The sequence below is a fragment of the Hyperolius riggenbachi genome, chromosome 7 (genome assembly GCF_040937935.1).
Source record: "Hyperolius riggenbachi isolate aHypRig1 chromosome 7, aHypRig1.pri, whole genome shotgun sequence".
NCBI lineage: Eukaryota > Metazoa > Chordata > Amphibia > Anura > Hyperoliidae > Hyperolius > Hyperolius riggenbachi.
In genome coordinates, this window is record NC_090652.1 from 158,862,806 (window position 1) to 158,888,630 (window position 25,825).

The 25,825-nt window shown below is 43.2% G+C and overlaps 2 protein-coding genes across 3 annotated transcripts in view; one reads left to right on the forward strand and one right to left on the reverse strand.

The window, feature by feature from the left end:
• Positions 1–22,286, forward strand: part of LOC137524674 (acyl-coenzyme A synthetase ACSM3, mitochondrial-like) — a 75,963-nt gene extending 53,677 nt beyond the window's left edge. For both annotated transcript variants that reach the window (XM_068244809.1, XM_068244810.1), the window contains exons 9-14: positions 8,208–8,288; positions 10,347–10,448; positions 10,974–11,101; positions 12,623–12,722; positions 19,968–20,087; positions 21,999–22,286. In XM_068244809.1, the coding sequence (XP_068100910.1) occupies positions 8,208–8,288; positions 10,347–10,448; positions 10,974–11,101; positions 12,623–12,722; positions 19,968–20,087; positions 21,999–22,088 (621 nt within the window). In that variant the 3' untranslated portion in view covers positions 22,089–22,286. The remainder of the gene's footprint in view (positions 1–8,207; positions 8,289–10,346; positions 10,449–10,973; positions 11,102–12,622; positions 12,723–19,967; positions 20,088–21,998) is intronic.
• ERI2 (ERI1 exoribonuclease family member 2) overlaps positions 1–25,825 on the reverse strand; it is a 196,613-nt gene that overhangs the window by 126,219 nt on the left and 44,569 nt on the right. The gene's annotated exons all lie outside the window — the stretch shown is intronic.

Consider the following 25,825-nt stretch of genomic DNA (forward strand, 5'->3'; position numbering starts at 1 on the left):
AGGCATGCTGCGAAACCACCATGCTGGGACGCAGAGTACAGGAGCGGCTGTTACATCAATATGATGGATAAAAGAAAACTTCCCTGGGAAGCATTCCCATCATCCCCAGATTACCAGGAGCTCGTAGGGGATTATGGCTGGCAGCCTAGAGTGACATGGCTTAGTTCAAACCTCTAGCGATTATTTAGTAGAACAATGATATGATGATATGATCAGGGGGGTGGGATCAAGGGCACCAGCACAGTGACGGGGTACCACACACAAAACCGGGATATGAACCAACATTTATAGGGTTAGCACAGTGATGGGGAGTCGCGTGTGGACCGGGGTATGAGCCGGCGCATCTCGATCCCACCCCCCTTGTGGCAGCACATTGAAGAAGTCCTGCCTCATCTCAATTGCATTGCGTAACAGGAATGGCATAATATATAAAGTTCCAAGTACTGCAATTAGCAATCATAGCTAGTATTGTCAGATGCTCCCTCCCTCCCACAACAGACCACCGGTAGTTGAAACTTACATTGCAGTGACAAAAACGAGTAGGGGCATTCCAAAGTGCCATGCCATTGTAAAGATATCAGAGCATACAGAGCGGCAGTATAAGTGTGGGAAAAAAAAGCGCGCGCAGAATTAAAAAAAAAAAAATATAGAACCGGTGCAGAGCGCTGTAAAGACATTAGGTGTATACATATATAGCAATGGCACAGGGTAGGGAGGAATATATGCAGCTCGAATATGTAATGTAGTGGTCTGCGGTTAGATGTCAACCATTATTGCAGCAATTGGAAGAAAACAGTATATATATATGGCAGTTGTATCATGCATACAGGATAATTATTATAATCCTTATTAATGAGAGATAACATGGTATAACATCATTTAGAAATACTAGTGAGGCAGGAGTAATAATAATGAGCCATATTAAAAAGAGTTTCCGTCAGGCATGTAAAGTAAATGATAGGTACAACCAGGTCTATATGAACCGGAGGGTAAGTGATGTAGTATATAGTCACTTGTATATAGAGGGAACGTTTGTTATCTCCCACAATTGTATTGGGAAGAAGGAAGAAGGACAGTGCGTGCTTACGAAATCGCGGGAGATAGCTCCTTCATGCAGTAGAGTTGCCGCCAAAAACGCCATTTTGAGCTGTTCGTTAGTTCCAAGAGGTGAGACGTTCCAGTATAATAACAGGTTGAAGAGAGAATCTTCAAAGTATCCAGGGACATGGGGATAGGGAAGTGAAAAACGGGAGCAAAAATAAAAGTAAGAGTGTACGGGACCGAGGAGAAAGCAGGCACATCCAGCATCATGCGTTTAAGAGATCCACAACAGTGGATTATAAGAGTGAAGAAAAAAAAAACCCAGAGTATGGGGAACAGTACTTACAATTTATGTTGCATAGGAGCATTAATTACTGCTGTTGGCGAGGTTGAGCTGGAATAGAATCTAGCCATTTAAAAACCTCCTCTGGTTTTTCAAAGAAATGGGTATCCTCATTGTGTTGGACCCTTAGCTTGGCAGGGAAAAGCATGGCATATTGAAGATCCCGCTCTCTAAGCTTTTCTTTAGCCTTCACAAAGGATTTCCTCAATTTCTGGGTGGCTGTTGAAAAATCCGGAAAAAGCATTATACAATTATTTTCAAAGGTCAGATCTCCCTCTCGGCATGCTGCAGAGAGAATAGCATCCCTGTCCTTATAGTGGAGGACTTTGAAAATGAGGGCTTGTGGTGGTGCCCCAGGGGGGGTTTTCTTGGTGGAGATTCGGTGAGCTCTCTCCACTGTGAAAAAGGGTGAGAAAGTATTGTCGGGAAGTAGCTTTTTTTAGAAGGGTTTCAACGTAGGTAGTTGCATCTTTACCCTCCATTCCTTCTGGTAATCCGAGGAGTCTAATGTTGTTCCTTCGGTTGCGGTTTTCTGCATCCTCGGATCTGTCTTCCAGCGCTTTGAGGCGGTGTCGCATGTCAGGAATGGCTACCTCGTGTTCTCTCACTCGGTCTTCTGCATCTGAGGTACGTTGTTCTATTGCAGAGATCCTATCTCGGATGGTAGACATGTCTTGTCGCAGGAGCCCCATGCCCACTTCAACATGGTCTATGTTAGAGGTGAGGGTGGCTTGACAGACTTTAATGGCTTCCATCAGGGCCTCGACATAGCGAGGGGGGGTTTCCTGATCTTCCGTGTCGTCTACGGGCGACAGTTCTGTATTCTGCTTGTTCTTATTTCTGTTGGAGCTGGGAGTCTCCGGAGGGCAGTAAGGCACGATTCTTCTCCCCCTTCTCCTTATCTTTATTGCCCTTTGTGCGCTGAGCCATCGGATCTCCGTAAGGGTGGAAGCGTGAGGAGGAAGAGAGATGGCTTCTAGCGGGACCAGGTTCCTGATCCCAGTCTATGCTGTTAGAATCAATTTCACTGCGACAGTCGCCCGGAGGGTCACACCAAGTAGCCAGCTTTCGCTCTGATCAGGCAAGGAATCAGCAGGATGAATTCAGACTGTGGATGTTCAATTGTTATTTCGCAATTTATAATAAAGAGAAAGAGGGCAGCGGAGCTCTCACACCACACGTCTTCTCGGCTCTACATCCAGGCCACGCCCCCTTGCACCAAACACTTTACACCTCTGTTTTCTGCCGTCTATACTTACATTATTGGTGATACTGCAGATCACCACATAATCGGGTATAGAGTCTGTATTATTGGTGATTCTGCAGATCACACAATAATCAGACATCTGTGTGCTACACCAATCGTTACAGAACAGCAGACCAGAAAAAAACATGGATACAATGGCTAGTCATGTGGAAGTGTTGATTACGGCTGTTGATCGACTGTCTCTCACAGTTAGCACTCAACAGACTCAGATTTACCAACTATCTGAGGCCCTCCAAAACATTTCAACACATGCTACACCAGTGTCATCCCCTCTTGTTCTGGAACCCAGATTACCTCTTCCAGAAAGGTTTTCTGGGCATAGGGCCGATTTTCAGAATTTTAAATATCGATGCCTTTCATATTTTGAAGTATGTCCTACGGCATCAGGGCCTGAAAGCCAGAGGGTTGTTTTAATAAAGACTTTATTATCTGGAGACTCTCAGTCATGGGCCTATGGTCTCCCAGATAACCATGAGGCTTTGGCTTCTGTGCAGGATTTATTTAAGGCTATGGCAGTTATATACGATGATTCCGATTTAGCAATAACGTCAGAGAGGAAGCTTAAGACCCTCAGACAAAGTCATAACCCTGTAGAGATGTATGCAGCAGAGTTTAGAAGGTGGGCAGTGACGACCAGATGGGGGGCAGCATGCTTTACTTGATTGTTTTTTTTATCGGGATTGTCTGACGCTGTGGCCGATTTGATGTTAGGTCACCCTGAACCTAGGTCCCTTGACGAGGCAATATCTTTAGCTATTAAGATCGACCGCCGAGTTCGACATCAGAGACGGACTCGGGCTAAGATCATTAGGAAAGTTGGGGTGGTTCCTTCGCTTTCTCAGGATGACTCGGGACAGCCCGATTACTTCGAGTTTCCCGAGTCTGAGGGAGATGGGAGATCTCGTTCGAGATCCTGTTTCCCGACGCCTGAGACAGATCATATGGTTCAAGATTCTCTCAAGGGGACGGACACTTTATATCGCCCTCTGGTGGTCGGTGGTACCACGGTGGGCGACTCAGCTGTTCCGATAGGAGATAGTAGATTACTCTTTCCATGCACGATTACCTGGGGAGATCAAGTCCAGGAAACACAGGCATTCATAGACTCGGGTTCAGCAGCCAACTTTATGGATTATGATTTTGCAGTTCAGCTCGGCCTTCCTCTCCAGTCGTTGGGACATCAGTTCGTTCTTACTGCAGTGGATAACTCGCCACTACAGAGAAAACGATCCCCCTTGCAGACTCCTGTATTGTTATGTCAGATTGGGGTTCTCCATAGAGAACAAATACAATTTCTTGTTCTCAAAATGGCAACCTCCTCGGTGATCCTTGGTATGCCCTGGCTTCAGAAGCATTCCCCTCGGATTGACTGGAGTTCCAGACAATTACTAAGTTGGTCCTCTTTCTGTTAGCAACATTGTTTGGGGAAAGTCACGGTATGTGCCACGGAAGTCCAGGTGGAGGGTTTGCCTAGTCAGTATTCTGATTTCGCAGATGTAGTCTGTCCCCGGGCTGCAGACAAGCTTCCACCCCATCGAAGCTTTGATTGCCCCATAGATTTAAGATCAGGTTGTATGCCCCCTAGGGGTCATCTGTATAATTTGTCTGGGCCCGAAAAGCTTGCTATGCAGGAATATATCACTGACAATTTGGCCAAAGGTTTCATCCGCCCTTCTAGGTCCCCGGCCAGGGCAGGTTTCTTCTTTGTAAAGAAAAAGGACAGTGGCCTCAGGCCGTGTATCGACTGCAGGGGTTTGAATAAGATTACAGTAAAAAATATCCTCTACCCCTGATCGACGATTTATTCTCTCAGGTTACTGAGGCTGGTGTGTTTACCAAACTTGATCTCAGGGGGGCATACAACATACAAGCTGATCCGTATAAGAGAGGGTGACGAGTGGAAGATGGCGATTAACACACCCGACGGGCACTACGAGTATCTCGTTATGCCCTTCGGGTTGTGCAACGCACCCGCCGTCTTCCAAGAGCTGATTAATGAGGTGTTCAGAGAGGTTTTGGGAAAATTCGTCCTCGTCTATTTAGATGATATCCTCATTTTTTCCCCTACTTTGGCCAAACACAGAAAACATGTTAGATATGTCTTGAGGAAGTTACGGCAGAACTCTCTGTATGCCAAGATAGAAAAATGCCTTTTTGAGGTTTCGGAGATTCCTTTTTTGGGGTATGTGATCTCCACTGCAGGTTTATCCATGGACCCCAAGAAAGTATCTGCTGTACTGGAGTGGCTTCAGCCTGTGGGGTTGAAGGCACTCCAGCGATTCCTTGGCTTCACCAATTACTACAGGAGATTTATAAAAGGCTTTTCTTCTGTAGTCTCACCTCTTACGTTCCTTACCAAGAGGGGGGCAGACACTTACAACTGGTCGTCAGAGGCACAAGCCGCCTTTTCATCTCTCAAACAGTTGTTTTGTATGGCCCCCATCTTGAGACATGTGGATGTGTCCCTTCCCTTTATTGTTGAAGTGGATGCTTCAGAAATTGGAGTGGGGGCTGTGTTATATCAGCATTCTGGCCTGCAAGGCAGGTTGCATCCATGCGCTTACTTTTCTAGGAAATTCTCCCCCACTGAGAAAAATTATGACATTGGGAATCGCGAGCTATTAGTCATTAAGCTCGCATTTGAGGAGTGGCGACATTGGCTGGAGGGGGCTGAGCACACTATAACAGTATATACGGACCATAAAAACTTAGAGTATATTGAAAGTGCCAAACGTCTTACCCCCAGACAGGCTCGGTGGTCGTTATTTGTCACACGTTTCAGGTTTATTATTACCTACAGGCCAGGTAGCAAAAACGCGAAAGCAGACGCGTTGTCTAGATGCTTTGAGCCTGAGTCAGTGCAGCCTGCCACTCCAGTTGGCATTCTTCCCGAAAAAAATTGTTCTTGCAGCTGTTGATTTTCGGGTTGAACAGATTTCGCTTATAGACAACAAAAGACAGTCTTAGGAATGGGAGTTCATTCCAGGGGATATAATTTGGGCTCTGCCAGCTAGGGCAAGAGAGTCCAGATCTTCCTCTATCCTTTGTTTGGGTTCACTTGTTCAGGGACATTCCTCTCCCTCCCTCCCTGGGTTCGCTGGGGCAGATAAATTGGGGGAGAAGTCCCAGGATTGGTGTCTTGACAATCAAGATGAATTGTGTCTGGAGTCCACGCTTAGAGGGGGGTACTGTAACATCTGCAACTATGGTGGCTGCGGACACGCAGGGTATACCCGCAGCCGCCTCTGTTCCCTGTTCTCAGGCCTCATCCGTTCCGTCGGCGTCTAGCACGCCGGGAACGGTACTGTCTCGTGCTCATAGGGTCACTGTATCGCGCGGGCGCGCGCGGAGACAGGACCTTTATGCTGGAAGAAGGCGCGTCAGCTGACCTGCCGGTCGGCTGATGTCGGAGGTGACTCACGCCGCTCGGATTGGCTGATTGGTAAGGGGCGCGGCTGTGAGCTCTCATTGGCAACTTGTCTGCTGTTGCGAATACACTCGTGTTAGCGCTCAGACCTTAGACTAGTATCCGGTGTGCTTTGATCTGGGAGGAAACCAGGGATTTCACACAAGACTAGGACTATTGTTATATTGTATTACTGATTACCTGTGTATGATTCTGGCTATACTCTGACCTTGCTATTGTTCATCGATTCTGTACTTCTGCCTATCTGACCTTAGTTGCTGAACTTCTGCCTGATAACTCACTATTCTTCTGCCTCACGTTTCTGTACTGTATTCGCCTCTCAGTTGCCAAATCTTGCCTGTCTGACCTCTCTACTCACCAGTGGGCCCTTGCCACTGGTGAGGTGCTCTTTTGTTTTAATACCTAGCAGCTCCTCTGGTGAGGTTTAGTTAGTTATACTACTATCATTGCAGCTAGTACCCACCAGCTCCCCTGGTGAGGTCTAGCACTGTTGTTTCGGATAGTACTCACCAGCTTCTCTGGTGAGATCTATCCATTTATCTACTGTTGCACCAAACACTTTACACTCTGTTCTCTGCCGTCTATACTTACATTATTGGTGATACTGCAGATCACCACATAATCGGGTATAGAGTCTGTATTATTGGTGATTCTGCAGATCACACAATAAGACGTCTGTGTGCTACACCAATCGTTACAAAAAACAATGGTGTACTTGGTTTTAACGTAACTTTATTTTTTCATGAGTTTTTTACAAGTTTCTGACCACTTATAAAATGTGTTCAATGTGTTCAATGTGCTGCCCATTGTGTTGGATTGTCAATGCAACCCTCTTCTCCCACTCTTCACACACTGATAGCAATACCACAGGAGAAATGCTAGCACAGGCTTCCAATATCCATAGTTTCAAGTGCTGCACATCTCTAGACAATTGCCTTAAGATGACCCCAAAGATAAAAGTCTAAGGGGGTCAGATCGGGAGACCTTGGGGGCCATTCAGCTGGCCCACGACGACCAATACACTTTCCAGGAAACTGTTCATCTAGGAATGCTCGGACCTAACACCCATAATGTGGTGGTGCACCATCTTGCTGGAAAAACTCAGGGAATGTGCCAGCTTCAGTGCATAAAGAGGCAAACAGATCATCATGTAGCAATTTTGCATATCCAGTGGCCTTGAGGTTTCCATTGATGAAGAATGGCCCCACTATCTTTGTACCCATGTACCACACCATACCATCATTTTTTTTGCTCCAACACTCTTGGAGGGATCTATCCAATGTGGGTTAGTGTCAGACCAATAGCTGTGGTTTTGTTTGTTATCTTCACCATTCACATAAAAGTTTGCCTCATCACTGAACAAAATCTTCTGCGTAAACGAAGGGTCATGCAGTAGCTGGAATTTATAAGGGTGCCATTTGTGAGTAGCTAATATCCGCCGAAGGGATGTTCGACTAATGCCACTCTCCAGTGACATGCGGCGAGTGCTACGCTGTGGGCTCTTGCTGAATGAAGCTAGGACAGCCACTGATGTTTCTTCATTAGTGACAGATTTCATGCGTCCACATTTTCGCAAATCCAACACTGAACCAGTTTATGGAAACTTAGCAAGCAGTTTGCTAACTGTAGCATGGAAGATGGGTGGTCTTGTACAGTGTCTTGCATTGAAATCTGCTGCAATGACCCGGTTACTGCGTTCACCAGACATCAACACAATTTCTATCCGCTCCTCACGTGTTAATCTCGGCGACATGTCAATGGCTATAAACAAAGAGAATCTTGTAAATAACTCATGAAATAATAAAGTTACGTTAAAACCAAGCACACCATTGTTTTTCTTGTGAAATTCCCAATAAGTTTGATGTGTCACATGACCCTCTTCCTTTTGAGAAAACAAAAGTTGATTCAAAATGACCGACTTCAAAATGGCCGCCATGGTCACCACCCATCTTGAAAAGTTTTCCCCCCTCACATATACTAATGTGCCACATACAGGAACTTAATATAACCAACCATTCCTATTTTATTAAGGTGTGTCCATATAAATGGCCCAAGCTGTATAAGTAGGAAGTACATGCATGCATACAGTAGGCTAAACAAGGAAATAACTGAGGTTTGTCAATTTATAGGTGTTGATATGTGGAACTTTCAAAGGAATGCAAATAAAGCCTGGCTCTATGGGGAAGGCCTCTCCAGCCTATGACGTTCAGGTAATCTGTGAAAGAAAATCATTATCCATACATTTTATGACAAATTAAAGCAAATATGTTTGATTTCCGTTGTTTGTTAACAGTGCCATTCAGTCCAAATTATAACTTTTGAGGCTTCTTTTACACTGCAAATCACAATTCCGATTATCAGTGGATGCTAGCAACACTGGAAGAAAAAATGCAGCATGCAGGACTTTAATTGTATCAAAAAACTTTTTTGAAATCTAAAATGTATAAATTACAGGTTTAACATAGAAAGTTCTTATTCACTGTCAAACCAGTGAAACTTTAACTAGTTAAAGACCACTTCACGCCAATTGGCGTAGACACGGCGGCAGCCCCAAGATCGCCTAGCGGCAATTGGCGTGTAGTCCTGGGGCAGGGTTTTGCAGGAGATCGCGTGCGCCGCTGTGTGCGCATCTACGCTTGAATGACGGAGCTCCACTCCGCCTACAGTCTCTTAGCAGAGATCGCTGCTAGGAGACTGTTAGACGGCAAAACTTTACTTTGTACAGCGCTGCGATCTACGGCAGCCCTGTACTGGGGACAGCCGTGTGACATGACTGTCCCCCTGGGGGCAGGCAAGCGATCCACTGTCATAAGCTAAAGCCTATTGGCTGGCGGGGGGGGAGGGGGGGGGGGGCTGGCAGGGGGGGGGGGAGGGCTGGGGAAATAATAATAAAAGATTTATTTATTTATTTAAAAAAAAAATCACATAAATACAGGTACCCCTCGGTTAAGGAACGAGATAGGGACTGTAGGTTTGTTCTTAACCTGAATCTGTTCTTAAGTCGGAACACTGTGGGTTCTTTGACCCCTGTGCCTCCAGTGCCCCCTTCTGTGTGTGTCACCTCTGCCCTCTGTACTTGCTTAAACAAGTTTAAAGGGGAACTTCAGCCTAAACAAACATACTGTCATTAAGTTACATTAGTTATGTTAATTAGAATAGATAGGTAATATAATCTTTTACCCACCCTGTTTTAAAAGAACCGGCAAATGTTTGTGATTCATGGGGGCTGCCATCTTTGTCATGGGGGCCGCCATCTTTTTGGTTGAAAGGAGGTGACAGGGAGCATGAGACACAGTTCCAACTGTCCTGTGTCCTGATAACCCCTCCCAGCTGCACACACTATTTATTTATTGTATTTATAAAGCGCCAACATATTACGCAGCGCTGGACAATAAATAGGGTACACTAGGCTTCAAATGTCAAATTCAAATTGTAAAAAAAAAAAAAAATTGCACCAAAACAGCACAACGAGAACAACAACATCAGAAATCCCATCATGCTTTGCACAGCATAAGGGGAAAACTGCCCGGGCAGTTTTCTTCTGTGCAGCTAAAAATGAGGCTTGTATAATAGAAACAAAGTTCTGATGCTGTGAAACTGTTAAAGAAACACCAGGCCTTTTCAGTGCTGCTGAGTCGATTTTTAGTCTGGAGGTTCACTTTAAAAGCCATTTTTTCTTTGAATTTTTTAAGACCGATTTTCTCAAAAACTGCAAGTCTAATTTGAAAAAAATGTTTTTGACTTGTTCCCACAGAATCCATTGTGTTCATATCGGCGGGTCGGGCGTAAGTCAGGGACTACCTGTATTTATAAAACAAACAAACAAACATCCATGCAGGGTTCACAGCCCACCAACAGAAAGCTCTGTTGATGGGCAGAAGAATAAGGGGGGGGGGGGGGGGAATCACTTGTGTGCGGAGTTGTACGGCCCTGCAGCGAGCCCTTAGAGCTGCAGTGGCCTATTTTGTAAAAAATAGCCTAGTCACTAGGGGGGTATAAGACCGTGGTCCTTAAGAGGTTAATAGACATGTACATTTTTGCCATTGTGTCAGCTGTACACAATGTAGGAACAGGACTGTAGTGCCCACAGAGGCATTCCATTTTATGGCTGTACAGCAGGGTTGGCAGTGGTCACTCAGTGCAGGCAATCCTTGCACCAGCTTATCCACAGTGAAACAGTAGATCATTTTCTAATCTTATTTGGAATTTCTTTTCATGTACTTATTACTAGTTGGGAAAAAGCTAATATTTAACAACTTCATTTTTAGATTGTTGATGCTGATGGCAACATTTTACCCCCAAATCAAGAAGGAGACATTGCAATTCGGATATCACCCCATAAACCATTCTGTCTTTTTTCACAATATACGGTGAGATACGTTATAGATATTGTGTCGTGAGCATTTGTAGAGTATGCTGGAGTCTTCTAATGCAGTGTTCAGGGGTGTAACGAAAAATCATTGGGCCCCGTGCGAAACGTTGGAAGAGGCCTCCCCCTTCACCCCCTGCTGGCACCAACTGTGCCCCCCCCCCCAAAAAAAGAGAGGATAAATATATGTATTCTTTGAGCTTCAACACTGAGGCTCAGAATTAAGCCTCCCCCAAGACCCCCAGCCTCTCCAGTCCTGTCCCCCAGCCCAAGTGTCTGCAATCCTCAGACACACACAGCCGCAGTCTTCAGACAACACAACATACTACACACACATATACACGCACACACACACACACACTGCACACACACACATACACCCCCCCCCCCCCCTCTGTTATTAAGCCTAAGTACCCCCTGGACTCCTCAGGAGTATTCTATGGGGTTGTGAACCAAGGTTCTAATGTACAATAATTTGGTATCATACTGAAGTATTAAACAACAATCTAATCTTTATTGTCAATAGGGTGACCCTGAAAGAACAGCTTCAACACAAAGAGGAACCTTTTATGTGACAGGAGACAGAGGCATTAAGGATGAAGATGGTTATTTTTGGTTTGTTAGTCGATCTGATGATGTAATATTATCTGCTGGGTATGTATGTTATCTAGTTGTGTCTCTTTTTAATAATACTAAGTTAATAAATATGTAATGATAGTTATTTTGTATAAAGTTGTCACTTGAGGAAAGTGAGCAGTTAACGCGCCTGTTAGGAGGGAGGAAAAGTTTTCTCTTACTTACCTGGGGCTTCTTCCAGCCCCCCGCAGTCTATCAGGTCCCTCGTGTCCTCCTGGTCACCTCCATATACCTCCAAATATATTTAGCGGCCGAGCCTAGTGGCAGGCTACTGCGCATGCATGGCCGGGCACCTTTTTGATTGCGTTCTGCGCTTGTGCAGTTGCAAGGTTTACATACTGTGCATGACCAGAACGCTGCTGGCCAGGGGAGCGAAGCTGGGGAGATGCATGTGCTTGGGACAGTGGCACAACGGAGTGGATCGGGACAACGCCAAGGGACCCGATAGATTGCCAGGGACAGAAAAGAGCGCCAGGTAAGTAAAAATTAACTTCTTTCCCTCACTTTAGGTTTCCTTTAAAGCAAACCTGAAGTGAAAATATACTTACAAGATTATTCATTAGTTAAATAGAGTTAAATAGAAAATAGAATAGAGTCTTATATTTTTATTTTCAATTTAAGGACTTCATTTTAAGACTGAATTCTAACCAGCAGCTGTAAAAAAAATCTGCCTTGCTGAGCTGAAAAACAAACAGAAGTAACAACCCTTTTAACTTTCCAGCACTAAAACATTACCAGAAGCCTTTTCACACCCAAATAAAGCTCACTCACCCCCTATTTACTTACTTTACAAGAAAGGTCCGATTTCCGCAAGGTGTTTGACATGAAGCAGCCCGAGATGGGCAGCGCTATAGCACTAGTGTTATAGTTTTATGCCATTGATCGGCGTGAACACATACTTACGCGTTGACAAGCTAATTTTCAGAGATAACTAGTCTAGTTTTTTTTTTTTAACAATTGCTGTACTGGAAAACAAGAAGGGACTTCTTAGTAGGGTTAGTACTATATACAGTATAGCACTATATATATCTATGTTTATCTCATCATGTCACTTCAGGTGTACTTTAAGAAATTACTGCATCAGTCCCCTTCCAGTAGTGACATATAACGACAACCTGTAGGTGTAGAAAAAAAAGAAAATCTTTTACCCAGTTGAGGGATCACATCAGGCGATTCAAGGAAGCTTATATAGAAAAAAATAATGATCACCAACAAAGATATACAATAAACACACAATCTAATGCAGATCAGCAACAATCATACTGGGACAGGGAAGGATATACATGGCTTTTTCTAATTCTATGAAGAGCAGCTGGCGCTACATATAAAAACCTAAAGAAATGTAAGACAGTAAACAGAAAACCATCTTATTAGCAGCTATATAGTTTTTGAGCTTCATTGGCCTTAGTTCAATAAAAGTCTAGCAGAACAGAGAACATTACAAATGTGTAACTTATGAATTAACCATACCTTAAAATGTGACATATTAAACTTTGTTTATGGCAGAACATAGAAGTATTTTCGTTTGTCTCTTTTAAGGTATCGGATTGGGCCTTTTGAAATAGAAAGTGCTCTTATAGAACATCCTGCAGTGACAGAATCTGCAGTAGTGAGCAGTCCAGACCCAATCAGAGGAGAGGTACAGTACATGAGAATATTCCATCAAAGTTTTATGCATCATAGTGTGTGGTAACTACACTTAAATTGACTTACAGCTCAGTTTATAAAGAAGTAAGAAGTAAAGCGAAAAGGAGACAACACGTTGAGAAGATGCTATAGCAACCAAAATATGATTAATTAACGTTAGCTTCTTTTGGGATTATCAAACAAGGGACTGGATTCACAAAACTGCAATATGCTGTACCGCATTGATTGGTGCACATTATTTTAATGCAGAATAGTTATGTTATCTATGCTGGGCCTCCTTCCGAAATTTGTAGGCACCATACCAGGCAAACTTACTGCCCCCCGGGCAAACTACCCTCTGACTCCCCCCTCCAAAAAAAGCAGTGTTTCCCCGTAAAAGAAACATGATGTCAGTGCTATATAAATACATAATAATAATAATAATAATATTGTAGGACATTAGATTACACTATGGAAGGGATTAGATTGTGAGCTCTTTTGAGGACTGTCAGTGACATGACTATGCACTCTTTTAAGTGCTACAGACGATGTCAGTGCTATATAAATACATTATAATAATGTGATAGGACATTAGACTATTACTATACTATATACAGGGGTTGGACAAAATAATGGAAACACCTAACATCTTGGCATCATATTCTTTGAACATGTTTTAAGCAATCAAAACTTGAAATATGTTAATTTTTTTTGTTTATTATTTTTATTTGATATGTTTAATTAAAATACTTGTTTTTTACAGATATTTAAACAAAAGTTGGTTATAATTTATAAAAATGGCAGATCTCTCAGATTTTCAAAGAGGCCAAATTGTTGGTGCTCTTATGGCAGGCGCTACTGTAACAGAAACTGCCCCAATGCTTGGTATTTCAAGAGGTACTGTTTCAAAAGTAATGACTGCCTCTAAAAGAGGAGGAAAAACGTCCTCAGCAAAGCACAGTTGTGGCCAAACATTGAAGTTGTCTGAGAGAGACCGTCAGACTCTAAATTCAATTGTTAGAAAAGCATGCAAGACCACGGCTCCTAAAATCACTGCAGAGCTGAATGAACACCTACACAACCCAGTTTCCACAAAAACTGTTCGTCAGAAGCTGCACAAATCTGGATTCCACGGAAGAACTGCAATTAGAAAATCTCTGCTCTCAAAGAAAAAGGTTTCAAAGCATTTAGAGTGGTGCAGAAACCACCAGAATTGGTCCCTCGAGCAGTGGAAAAATAAGATTTTCTCTGACGAATCATCGTTTACCGGCTGAGTGTAAGTTTGGAGACAGCTGAAAGAAGCATTTCATCCAGACTGCCTTCTCCTAACCGTAAACATGGCGGGGGTTCTGTGATGATCTGGGGTGCTATTTCTTGGAAATCCGACGGGCCAATGATTTCCCTTCATGGAAGAATTAACAGCCGAGACTACTTAAGAATTTTGGGCGACCAAGTTCAGCCTATGGTTCAAGAGCTGTTTCTGGAGGGGAATGCCATCTTTCAAGATGATAATGCCCCAATCCATACAGCTAGAATTGTTAAAGAATGGCACGAGGAACATTCTAATGAAGTTGAGCATCTCATCTGGCCACCACAATCCCCAGATCTCAACATTATTGTGCATTTATGGTAGTTTTCAGAGATTCAAGTAAGAAGTCGATTTCCACCGCCATCGTCTCTAAAAGAACTGGAGAGTGTTTTAACTGAATAATGAGCTAACATTCCTTTGGAAACAATTCACAATTTGTATGAATCAATACGAGACTGCAACTGCCGCAAAAGGTGGACCTACACCATATTAAAATATATTTTGTTGATTTTCAAGGTGTTTCCATTATTTTGTCCCACCCCTGTAAATACTTATAATAATTAGGGTGAAACACTAATGGAATTCTTTTAGAGAGGGAGATATCATGAGGAAAGGAAGGAAAGATAGTTCAGAGAGGAGTAGAAAGTTTAGAGACTGGGGCCCATATGCATTTAACTTTTTCTCCTATGAGATAATTTTCATCTTCTCTTTAACCCTCCTGGCGGTTAATTTTTTTTGCCAAAATGGCAAAAATCCTTTTTTTTTTAATTTTTTTTTTTGTGTTTCATGTAAAGCTACCAGAGTGGTAGCTACATGAAACACCACTAGAGGGCGCATGTGTCCCTCTAGTGCGATCGTCGCCGGCATCAATAGCAAACAGGGGAACGCGTATATAACGCGCTCCCCTGTTTGGCTTCTCCTGTCGCCATGGCGACGATCGGAATGACGTCATGGACGTCAGCCGACGTCCTGACGTCAGACACCTCCGATCCAGCCCATAGCGCTGCCCGGAACTCATTGGTCCGGGCAGCGCAGGGCTCTGGCGGGGGGGGGCCCTCTTGCGCCGCTGCGTACGGGCGATCGCCGCAGAGCGGCGGCGATCAAGCTGTACGCGCGGCTAGCAAAGTGCTAGCTGCGCGTACAGCATTTTAAATGGAGCAAATCGCTCCATCAGGGGCTGAGATATCTTCCTGCGCGGCATAGCCCGAGCTCAGCTCGGGCTTACCGCCAGGAAGGTTAAAATAACTTTTCAGCAATTTACAATTGATGAAGTACTCAGAAGTTGGTGAAAAAGTACCATCAAAATAATTTTGAGTAGTTTCTTGCTCGCTGGTGGTATAACCACTTCTCTTCCCCCGGGACGAGTATCTATGTGCCTGCAAAACACCACTTTACCTCGCAGGAACGTAATTACTCGTCCCTTGCCGCCACGCGATCCCGCACTTGTTCTCACCATTGATCGTTAGAGGGGAGATGAATGAATTGGGAACACAGTTCCAATTCATTAATCTAAGTCCCCATGTCAATGACCGCTGGCATAAATGAGATGCCTGCGTTCTGAAGTTACACAGCTACGCATTACTTCCTGTTCATGTATTTATAGTATAATGCTAATTGGAAATAATGAGTGAGGACATCTTGTGGCCAATAATAAAATTACACCTACATATATTTAAAAAAAAAAGACCTACACTTATTTATTTGTATTTATAAAGTACTACTATTACACAGCGCTGACACTTACATTTAAAGAGAACATGAGGTGGATGTATTAAATCTTAATAGGACCCAGAGGCATGTCATGTGCACAATGACATGCCTCTGTGTCTCTATTGCTGCTGCTTGTCCCCCCCTGTGCTCTGCTGTCCCCCTTGAAAATATTGCCAGGCTAGCGACAATCTGCTTGTCACTAGCCCGCTTTTTTTACCCGGCAGCTTGTCTATCATTGCTCTCCGCATCGCTAGCTTCCTGCAAATCAGAAGCTAAGCCGTGACCCAGGAGTACGTCCTGGGTTGCGGCTTAGCTTCCGATTGGAGGAAGCTAGGGAGGCGGAGAGTGGCGGGGGAACTATGCTATGGAGGAGGCGGGGAAGGCGATGCTAGAAAAATTTATGGACAGGCTGCCAGGTAAACAAAGAAGGCTAGCGACAAGCAGATTGTCGCTAGCCTGGCGATATTTTCAGAGGGGACAGCAGAGTGCAGAGGGGACTAACGGCGGCAATAGAGAGACACAGAGGCATGTCATTGTGCACATGACATGCCTCTGGGTCCTATTAAGATTTGATACATCTACCTTAGGTTCTCTTTAAAATGAACTCCTTCCCTCCCACACTCTCCCATAGTACCCAATTAAATGTATGTATTGAAAAAATGACATTGAAAAAGAAATACATAAATAGTTACCTTAGGGACTGAACTTTTTAATATGTATGTCAAGAGGGTATATTACTGTTATTTCTTTAAATTATGGGCTTGCCATTTGTGATGGACGCAAACTGAAAAATGCACCTTTATATCCAAATAAAATATTGGCGCCATACTGTACATTGTACTAGGGAAATGTTTTAATTGTTGCAATATCTGGGAAAAATGGGCAAATAAAATGTGTGAGTTTTATCATCAGTAGAACTTTTTTATTTTAAAACTATAATGGCAGAAAACTGAGAAATATTTTTTTCTTATTATTCCCATTAAAATGCATTTGGAATAAAATAATTCTTAGCAAAACGTACCACTCAAAGAAAGCCTAATTGTTGGCAAAAAAACAAGATATAGATTGTTTCGTTGTGATAAGTAGTAATAAAGTTATAGGTGAATGAATGGAAGGAGCGCTGAAAGGTGAAAATTGCTCTGGTTTTTAAGGTGAAAAACCCTTGTGGGTGAAGTGGTTAAAAGGCATTTTATGACAAGGTGTGAAAATGTCACCTATAAAGTAGGAGCCATTCACTGTCTGTTTAGCGATGAGCAGAGAACAGACACCAAATAATGGAAAAAAATTCCATTAGTGTTTCACCCTAATTATTAGAAGTATGTATATAGCAACGTAATAGTCTAATGTCCATATTATATTTATTATGTATTTATATAGCACTGACATCTTCTTGTGCAGCACTTTACAGAGTACATAGTCATGTCACTGACTGGCCTCAGAGGAGCCCACAATCTAATCTCTTCCATAGTTTAATCTAATGTCCTACAATATTATTATTACACGTAGTTTGTCCTCGTCACGTGTGTGTGTGTGGGGGGCTCCTGTAATTTGTGGCCACTTTGAATCCTTTCCACACCTCCCGCAAGTTGTTTGAGCTGGTCTTCCAGAGTGCACTGGGAGGAAGAGGCTTCATGACATCAAAGCCTAGACTAAATATCACTGAGGACTGGGTGGAGACTTACCGTACATACCGATATACAGCAATACATACGTAAAGGAAATTTTCTGATGCTGAAACAAGGATAATTAATATAACACTTGGTATTCTGGATAGTGTAATTATTATTATTTATTATTATTATTTTTTATTTATATAGCGCCAACATCTTCCGTAGCGCTGTACATAGTACAAACAAATAATGGGGAACAAATATACATAAGAAATACAAGACACTGTACAGTCATGACATTGAATAGAGTAAATACAGATACATACATAGTTGATATGTAGTTGGTACATATACATATGTTAAAATTACAGCAGTATGAGAAACACTAGGAGGAGGTCCCTGCCCTTGCGAGCTTACAATCTAGAGGGTAGTGGGTAGGAAACAAAGGGGAAGGAAACACAAGGATTAGTGGGTGAGCCAGTGTGCCTTCAGTGCTGCCTATAGCAAATTATAGGCTTGTCTGAACAGGTGTGTTTTCAGAGTACGTTTGAAGGTTTCCAGACTCGTGGCATGACGAACTGGTTGAGGGAGAGAGTTCCAAAGGAGAGGGACCGCCCGTGAGATACATTCACTTATACTGTATGTAGTTATGGTGCCTCTTTAAGTCTGACTTAGGGTACACAACTGTTGCTCTAAAGCAGCGCTGTCCAACTGGCGGCCCGCATCCGGCCCGCCAGGCCTCCTGTTGCGGCCCGCTCCTCTCCCCGGGATGCAGGCATGGCGTGCGCTATGGGCGCCATGCCTGCTCCCTCTTGTGTGGCCTCTCCTGTGTCCCTGCTGCCGCTGCCTCACAGCTCACTAGCTCAGACCTCACAGATCGCGGCGACTGAAACAAGCAGAACGCGCGCATAACACCCGCACGGAGTACGTCACATGCGGAAGTGAAATCAGTCACTTCCGCATGTGACGTTCTGCCGCGCGGGTGTTATGTGCGCGCTCTGCTTGTTTCAGTCGCCGCGATCTGTGAGGTCTGAGCTAGTGAGCTGTGAGGCAGCGGCAGCGGGGCACAGGAGAGAGGTAACGGGCGAGGCAATGGGGGAACACCTGTCACTCTCACTGGGGGGCACCTGTCACTCTCAGTGGGGGAACACCTGTCACTCTCACTGGGGGACACCTGTCACTCTCACTGGGGGGCACCTGTCACTATCTAACTGGGGGGGCACCTGTCACTATCTAACTGGGGGGGGCACCGGTCACTCTAATTTGGGGGGCACCTGTCACTCTAACTTGGGGGGCACCTGTCACTATCTAACTTGGGGGGCACCTGTCACTCTCTTACTGGGGGGCACCTGTCACTCTCTAACTGGGGGGACACCTGTCACTTACTGGGGGGGGCACCTGTCACTATCTTCTGCCTATTTATGTGAAATGCTCTCTATTTATGTGCCTCATGACTGCTGAATTTGTTGTGTTGGGGGCCTCATGATTGCTGAATTTGTCTTGTTGGGGGCCTCATGATTTGTTGGGGGCATCACGATTGCTGAATTTGTCTTGTTGGGGGCCTTAAGATTGCTGATTTTGTCTTGTTGGGGGCCTCAAGATTGCTGATTTTGTCTTGTTGGGGGTCACATGATTGCTGAATTTGTCTTGTTGGGGGTCACATGATTGCTGAATTTGTCTTGTTGGGGGTCACATGATTGCGAACTGCAAGACTATGGAAAAGCTGAATCACCATCATGAGACAATAGCATTAAACCTTGGATTTTCCATAATGTTCATGTATGAGTTGAAAAGTTTGTATGTAGTTTAAATTGCTGTTGCCACTTAGCGATAGATAAGTGACCTTTGGGTTGCAGTTTGGGCACTCGGCCTCCAAAAGGTTCGCCACCACTGTCCTAATGTCCCACATTGCTAAGTTCATGTAAATTTGTCTCCACCCGTGGCCAAATCTACATTCTGGTCCATGGCCACACTCATCTTTCGGCGCGGCGCGCTACACGCGCCACTCTACTTGCAACGGAACCCCTATGGTTTTTGGCGCACCGTGCACGCCACGCAACTTCACCAATATCTTAAATTGCATTTTGTGGAAAGTGCTGCCAATCTAATTGTCCTTTAATTGCATTTTTTTCTGGGGGGGGGGGGGGGGGTTGCGGCTTTAGCAAGAGCCTTCGGCCCTTCACCATGGGGTCTGAAAAAAAAAATGGCCCTCCATGCCCGTGAAGTTGGACAGCACTGCTCTAAAGCAAATACTCTGTACTGGTCTTTTCAATTCTAATGTTCCTCTCTTAGGGTTGATGTACACATTTTATAAATATCTATTTTAAGTGGTTACATTGTGATATATATTATGTCTCTTCTCGAAATGATTGGTTTGTTTATGTTCAAATCCCATTATTAAAAAAAAAAAAAAAAAAATAGATCAGTGATTGGAAGACAAGAACCTTAAAAAAAAAAAAAGTAATTTTCTTATGAATATTCCATGGTGGGTCTGAATGGAACTGATATGTGGGTGTAACTGTAGGTATCTAAAAATGTTTATTTTAAAGTGTCCCTCTTTGTAATCTCATAAAGTTGGGAGGTGCAGATACTACAAATATTTCTAAATCTTAATCTGTTCATTACACAGGTTGTAAAGGCTTTTGTAGTTCTTTCACCATCATACAGTGGTCATGACCTGGTAAAGCTGACAGCAGAATTACAGGAACATGTCAAGAAAGTGACAGCCCCCTACAAGTATCCAAGGAAGGTAATTTATGCAACTTATGTGGCCAACTAAGTCAGTTTCACAATGCATACAGGGCACCATATAGCCAAGCACGGGAAGGATGCCTTCCCTGATTACTTCCTAGCTACGTGAGACATTACTCACCTTTCTATGGCAATAGGTGCCACTCCGCATGTGCCTGCCAGCACATACTGGCTTGTCATAGAAGGATGTAGCTGCAGCGATAGAGGATATGTGTTTAATAGAGAGCCTCAGTTGCTGGACACCGAGAGGTGAGTATGCTTCGCCTTCGACTATGCATCAAGTGAGGGGAGGCTTATCTGTTACCTATAATTGGGGAAACTTATACTGGGTGATAGTCACTTATGCTCTATATACTGGGAGCCTACCTAATATTGGGGGCATATGCCTATTTTGGGGGGAGTTGGTAATACTGGGAACACATCTGCCTACCTATACCAGGGGGTCTACTTAATACTGGGGCACATCTGGCTACTTTTACGGAGAGGTGGGTACATCTGCAATTACCTATGGTCATTAAAACATTTAGGCTGCACCACCAAAACCAGGCCTTCGGGGAATACTGCGTTACTATGCGGTATTCCCCTTCTGTCATCCGGCCAAACAGGAAGTGACACATGCTTGTGATCACTTGCTGTTTCGGGTATACGGAAGTGAACAGAAGCGTATTGTAAAAATATGCTTCCGCCCATGCGCGTTGCAACGTTGGCGCACCGCCGCTTCCATAATTTTTAAAATCCCTGTGTCGTCATAGACTTACATGACTTCCGGTCCGCCGCCCATCAACGCAAATACGCGCTGCAACGTAGTTATGGAAGCACGTCAAATTGAGCACTTTTGGCACACCACACCGCAGGTAAAATGAAAGCACCCATAGACTTTCATTGCCCTGCAGTAGCAATGCGGTAAATTATTGCGACGCACTGCACCAGTGTGATAGGGCCCTTAGATAACCAAATATGTACCTAATCAGGAATCAGCCAGAATTGTTGATATCAACTCTAATTTGTCAGTTGATTCCAAAAATTAACTGAACCACAACAGCAATGCTCTGCATTACCGTATATACTTGAATATAAACCGATCCAAGTTTAACTAGGGGTACTTAATTTTCTTTACAAAATATCCGATTTTAGTATAAACCTAGGTTGCTACTTTTCATATCCCCATATTGTTTCTCTGGTGAGCAAGTGGTCCCCCTTATGGCATTCCCTGGTGTCTTGTCTACCTCTCCCATATAGCATTCCTTAATGTCTAGTGGTCCTCCATCCCTCACCCATATAGCATTTTTTTGGTCGAATGGTCCCCCTTTCGGGCTGGCACCGTTGCACAGGACTCCTCTTGGTCCTCCTGGTAGTATTTGGCCTCTAGTGTTTGAGCAAACACTAGAGTCTGAATCTTACGCTAAGGAAGACCAGGAGCACTCGAACGGGTAAGGTACTTTTCCACCACTTCCACTTTGCAAGGAACATGTCCCAAATGGTGCCTAACACCAGCCCAACTCTGCTTGTGCATGGACTTCAGCTTATGAGATGTCTTTCATTTTGCACATTTCCTTCTGTGCTGTTATTTCCATGAGCCCCAGCTAATAGCAAAGCTTGTTTTCATTTGCATATGAACACCTTGATTGGCTGATGTCAAATTAACCACTTTCACAGGAGTTGTGCAGGAGACCCCTCACTTGATATTTCCTGCAGCACACACCAATTGCCGTGATATTTTCACATAATCCAAGTTGTTAATTGTTTTGGATCCCATGACGAGATTTTTAAAGCAAGATTTTTAGATGCAAAACTTCAACTGTCACAAGGAAAAAAATTTTTTGGGCCTTCTGATCAGAGTTACGATTGTATATTTAGGTCTGCACCTGAAGGTGGGCTTTAATTTCTTTCTCTCTCTTTATACTGTCAGATTGAATATGTCGATCAACTTCCAAAAACAGTCAGCGGGAAGATCCGAAGGAACGAGCTAAGAAAAAAAGAGTGGGGAAAAGTCAAATGACCACGTTCACAAGACTTGGGGATTGATTTACTAAGATCCTGAACTAGAGAACATAAATTTTGCATCACACCTTGCCCCGGCTTTTAGCTCTTTTCTACTAATAGGTGGTAAAAGTTTGCAACCTTGTCTAGGTGACATCAGAATATACTGCAGTTTCTATTTTAATAAATTAATTGTCTTGGTAAAAATATAAAGTCTTTGAAATAATGCATGATAACACATGTGTGCACAAGAACACAAGCTAAAATGAATATACTGAGGAGCGCTCAAACGGTGCAGAGATACAAAATCAACAGTTCAATGCCTGTATCCTGCAGATATTCACCTTGGTAAAATCACACCTCCGATGCTACCCCTGTTAGCCACTCACCAGATGCTCTAACCAAAAGTTTGCATGTGGGATGTAGGCTACCCCTTGCTGGTGACCTTGCTTGACCTTGTTGGTCATATTATCAAATACAGCATGTTCAACATATTAAAGGGGCAATATGGTTAAAATATTTAACATTTAAAAACCATACTTACTTATACTTGTCCCAGAGTAAATACACTGTCATTTTATTTACTTCCTGTGTAGTCGTTAATTTCTATGAGCAGTCAGGTTTATGGGGGATTCTCAACGTTTCTTTTAATTTATTCAAAAACACTCCCTAGACAGGATCTATTCAATGATGCCAGACAGGTTGCCTATTCATGTATTCACTATTCGGGCAGCTGACTGATTCAAGGAATGCTTTGAAAATAAAAGAAATCCTGATAATCCCCATGAGAAGATGGATTAGTCCAAACCTGTCGGTAAGAGTTTCACAGTTGGTTGATTATATTGCCTACTGTAAGTGACAGCTACATAGAAACAAGGGAAAAAGAGGGGCCCAGGTATGATACAAGCGAGTTAAAACCAGATAGAGAAAAAAAGGTGAAGTGGCTCACCTCAAATGAAGACACAATCGTACAATTAATGACTTTTAATGTGCACTGGCTAACGCACATTAAAAGTCATTAATCGTACAATTGTGTCTTCGTTAGAGGTAAGACACCTCAGCTTTTTTCTTTTCAACTGGTTTTAACTTAGTTTTATCATATCCTGGGTGCCTCTTTTCCCTTTGTGCCATTCACCCTCCCTTTGGAGGGGTATACCACCTGGTTCTTATGTGGCCTAGCCACCTCTAAGCCAATCCGGTCCTTTTTCACCAAGAGCGTGACCACACAAAATGGAGTCAGGATTATAGATCTCCACCGGTCTACAGCGGCTGGTTGCCCTTCTGCAACCTTCCTTTGTAACACATTTTGTTTTTTGCTTAAACCTTTTCCTGTCGTGACTTACTGCACCATTGGGGCTCCCGTTGTCTCCGTGTTTGTTTTTCCCTCTAGGGGGTCATTTGACCATCCCCACCTTTGCAGCTACATAGAAAGTGAAAAATGTCTATTGCATTTACTATGGGACAAATGTACATCTTATATGGAGGTGTAAATATGAATTTTAAATTTTAGTTATTCAACATAGTGTCCCTTTAGTGTCATTAAAGTGGATCCGAGGTGAACTTTTACTCATTGCATAATTGTGTTCCTTTCCTATTGTTTATAGGGCATTCCAAAAGCCAAATACTTTTTGTTTTTGTTCTAATACTCTAATTCCCTATAAACTAAATAAACCATGCCCACAGGTTTTCAGAGAGCCTTGGCAGTAGCAAGGGCTCATGGGAGCTCAGTCTGGGCAGGAGGAGGTGTTACTAGCCATTGATTTCAGAGGCAGAGGGGAGGAGGGGGGGATTAGGTTTTTTTGCTCAAGATACAGATAAGCCTTCCTCTGTGTAATGTTTACAAACAACATGGCTGCTTTCATTGTATCACAGGAAGAAATAATAATTTTCTATTAAAGCTGTTTGCAGCTAGATTTGCAAAGTAATAGTCTAAACTTTAGATAAGATATATAGACAAGTTACTTGTTATAGTTAGTTTTTCATCTCGGATCCGCTTTAACAAAAGCAACCAATTCTAGTCTCGATAATATAGGTGGTCCCTGGTAGTAATAATCATGAAGTGGTATCAATGGATGTATTGAGACAGTAGGCATGTAATTGCATGGGGGTTCTTATCTATAGATCTCTGGCTGCTTCTATTATGATAGTTTATTAGATAAGAGGTACGTTCATCTTTATATATGGTTCATTGTCAATTTTTCTTTTATTGTGATTTTAGTACAATTCATTGTGGTCTAAAAATAAACATTTGGGGATGTGTTTTTAACCTGGCAGATAACACATATATTATCAGTACTAGAATAGGCTGCCATTGTTAATGACATTTGCATGTCAGATATGGTGTACTTGATAACAATGTCGAACATGCCCCAATACTAATTGCAGCATACTGTTGTGCTACAAATAGTGCATTGATTTGTATTGTTTACAAGGTATATTGATCAGAATTAAATGGGGGGGGGGGGGGGGGGGGGGAAATGGGACGTTCTCAGGCTGTTGACCAAACCTAAAGGTGCCCGATAATGATCCAAAATTGATTTTGTCCAATTTTACCATTTCTATGTAATATAAGGGACTGCCTAAAGTATCCATTCAATATATTCACTCAGCTTACCCTTTTACTACACAGACGTGGTAAGATTGGAGAAAAAAAGATTGGATCATTAGTGGCCACCATTAACCTATCAGGATTAACTAGCATATTCCTTAAGTAGCATCACCTCAGCTTGGTGTACAGCTCAGGCGAGTTACTGTGACAATGAAACGTGGGGAGGAGCTAAGCTGGTGACGCAATTGGCATGTACGTCAGACGCGACTACTTGTTTGTTCTAAGTGTGGGACGTGGCAAGACAGCTTTAAGGCTTTTGTGCTTTTCAGTATATACAATATAATCTGGTTGTAGTAAACTCTGATAAAGAAAAACTTTGTGCATAGTAAACTAAATGTTCATATCCTGGCCAAGCACATTGTAAGTATATGGGAGTAAAGCCTAGTATAGTAAACCCAGACATAACAGAACTTCTGTTATAGTAAACCTGCTTCTGGGCCCCTGCTGTATTCTGTATCTGGCTTGAGCCTTGGGTGGGCTAGCAGCCACTTGTAGCCTGCTCACTATTTGCACACTACTCTGGGCCTGCATGGATCACCTCAAAAGCACCAGCGGGTGAAACCTATGTTTCCTTTGTAAGCTGCTGCATGATTACTGAGGGGAATTGCCTGTCATCTGTGACTTGCTTGTGCATGGCTGCAATGCTACAGTATCATCCAGGCTACACAGAAATGTGGACAAAGGAGCACACTAATGTACCTGCATTAACTGGTGAGACCTATGCTTCCTGGGCAAGCTGTTACATGATTATTGCATGCAAATCCCTACATATTGAGCACTGTGCATTTTTATTTAGCTTAGACACAGTCTGTGCTCGCTTGCTGAAGCTTAAAAAAAAGACCTCCCAATTATTGACTGAATTAAGATACAGTACTATAGTATGCTTCATTATGACAATTTCTGATATAGTAAACTACTTTATCCGGTCCCTTGGCGTTTACTATAAACGGATTCTACTATATAATACTGTGTATTCTACAGTTCCAGGGGTACTGCGCTCTCAATACTGTCCTCCTGTCTCCAAAGTTCTGTGCCTTCACGCTCCAAACACGAACATAAACAAAAATAAACAAAGAACAAACATAGCGTGACTCTGCATACAAATATATGACACCACCATGTGTAATCTAAATGTCAGTGTGAAACTG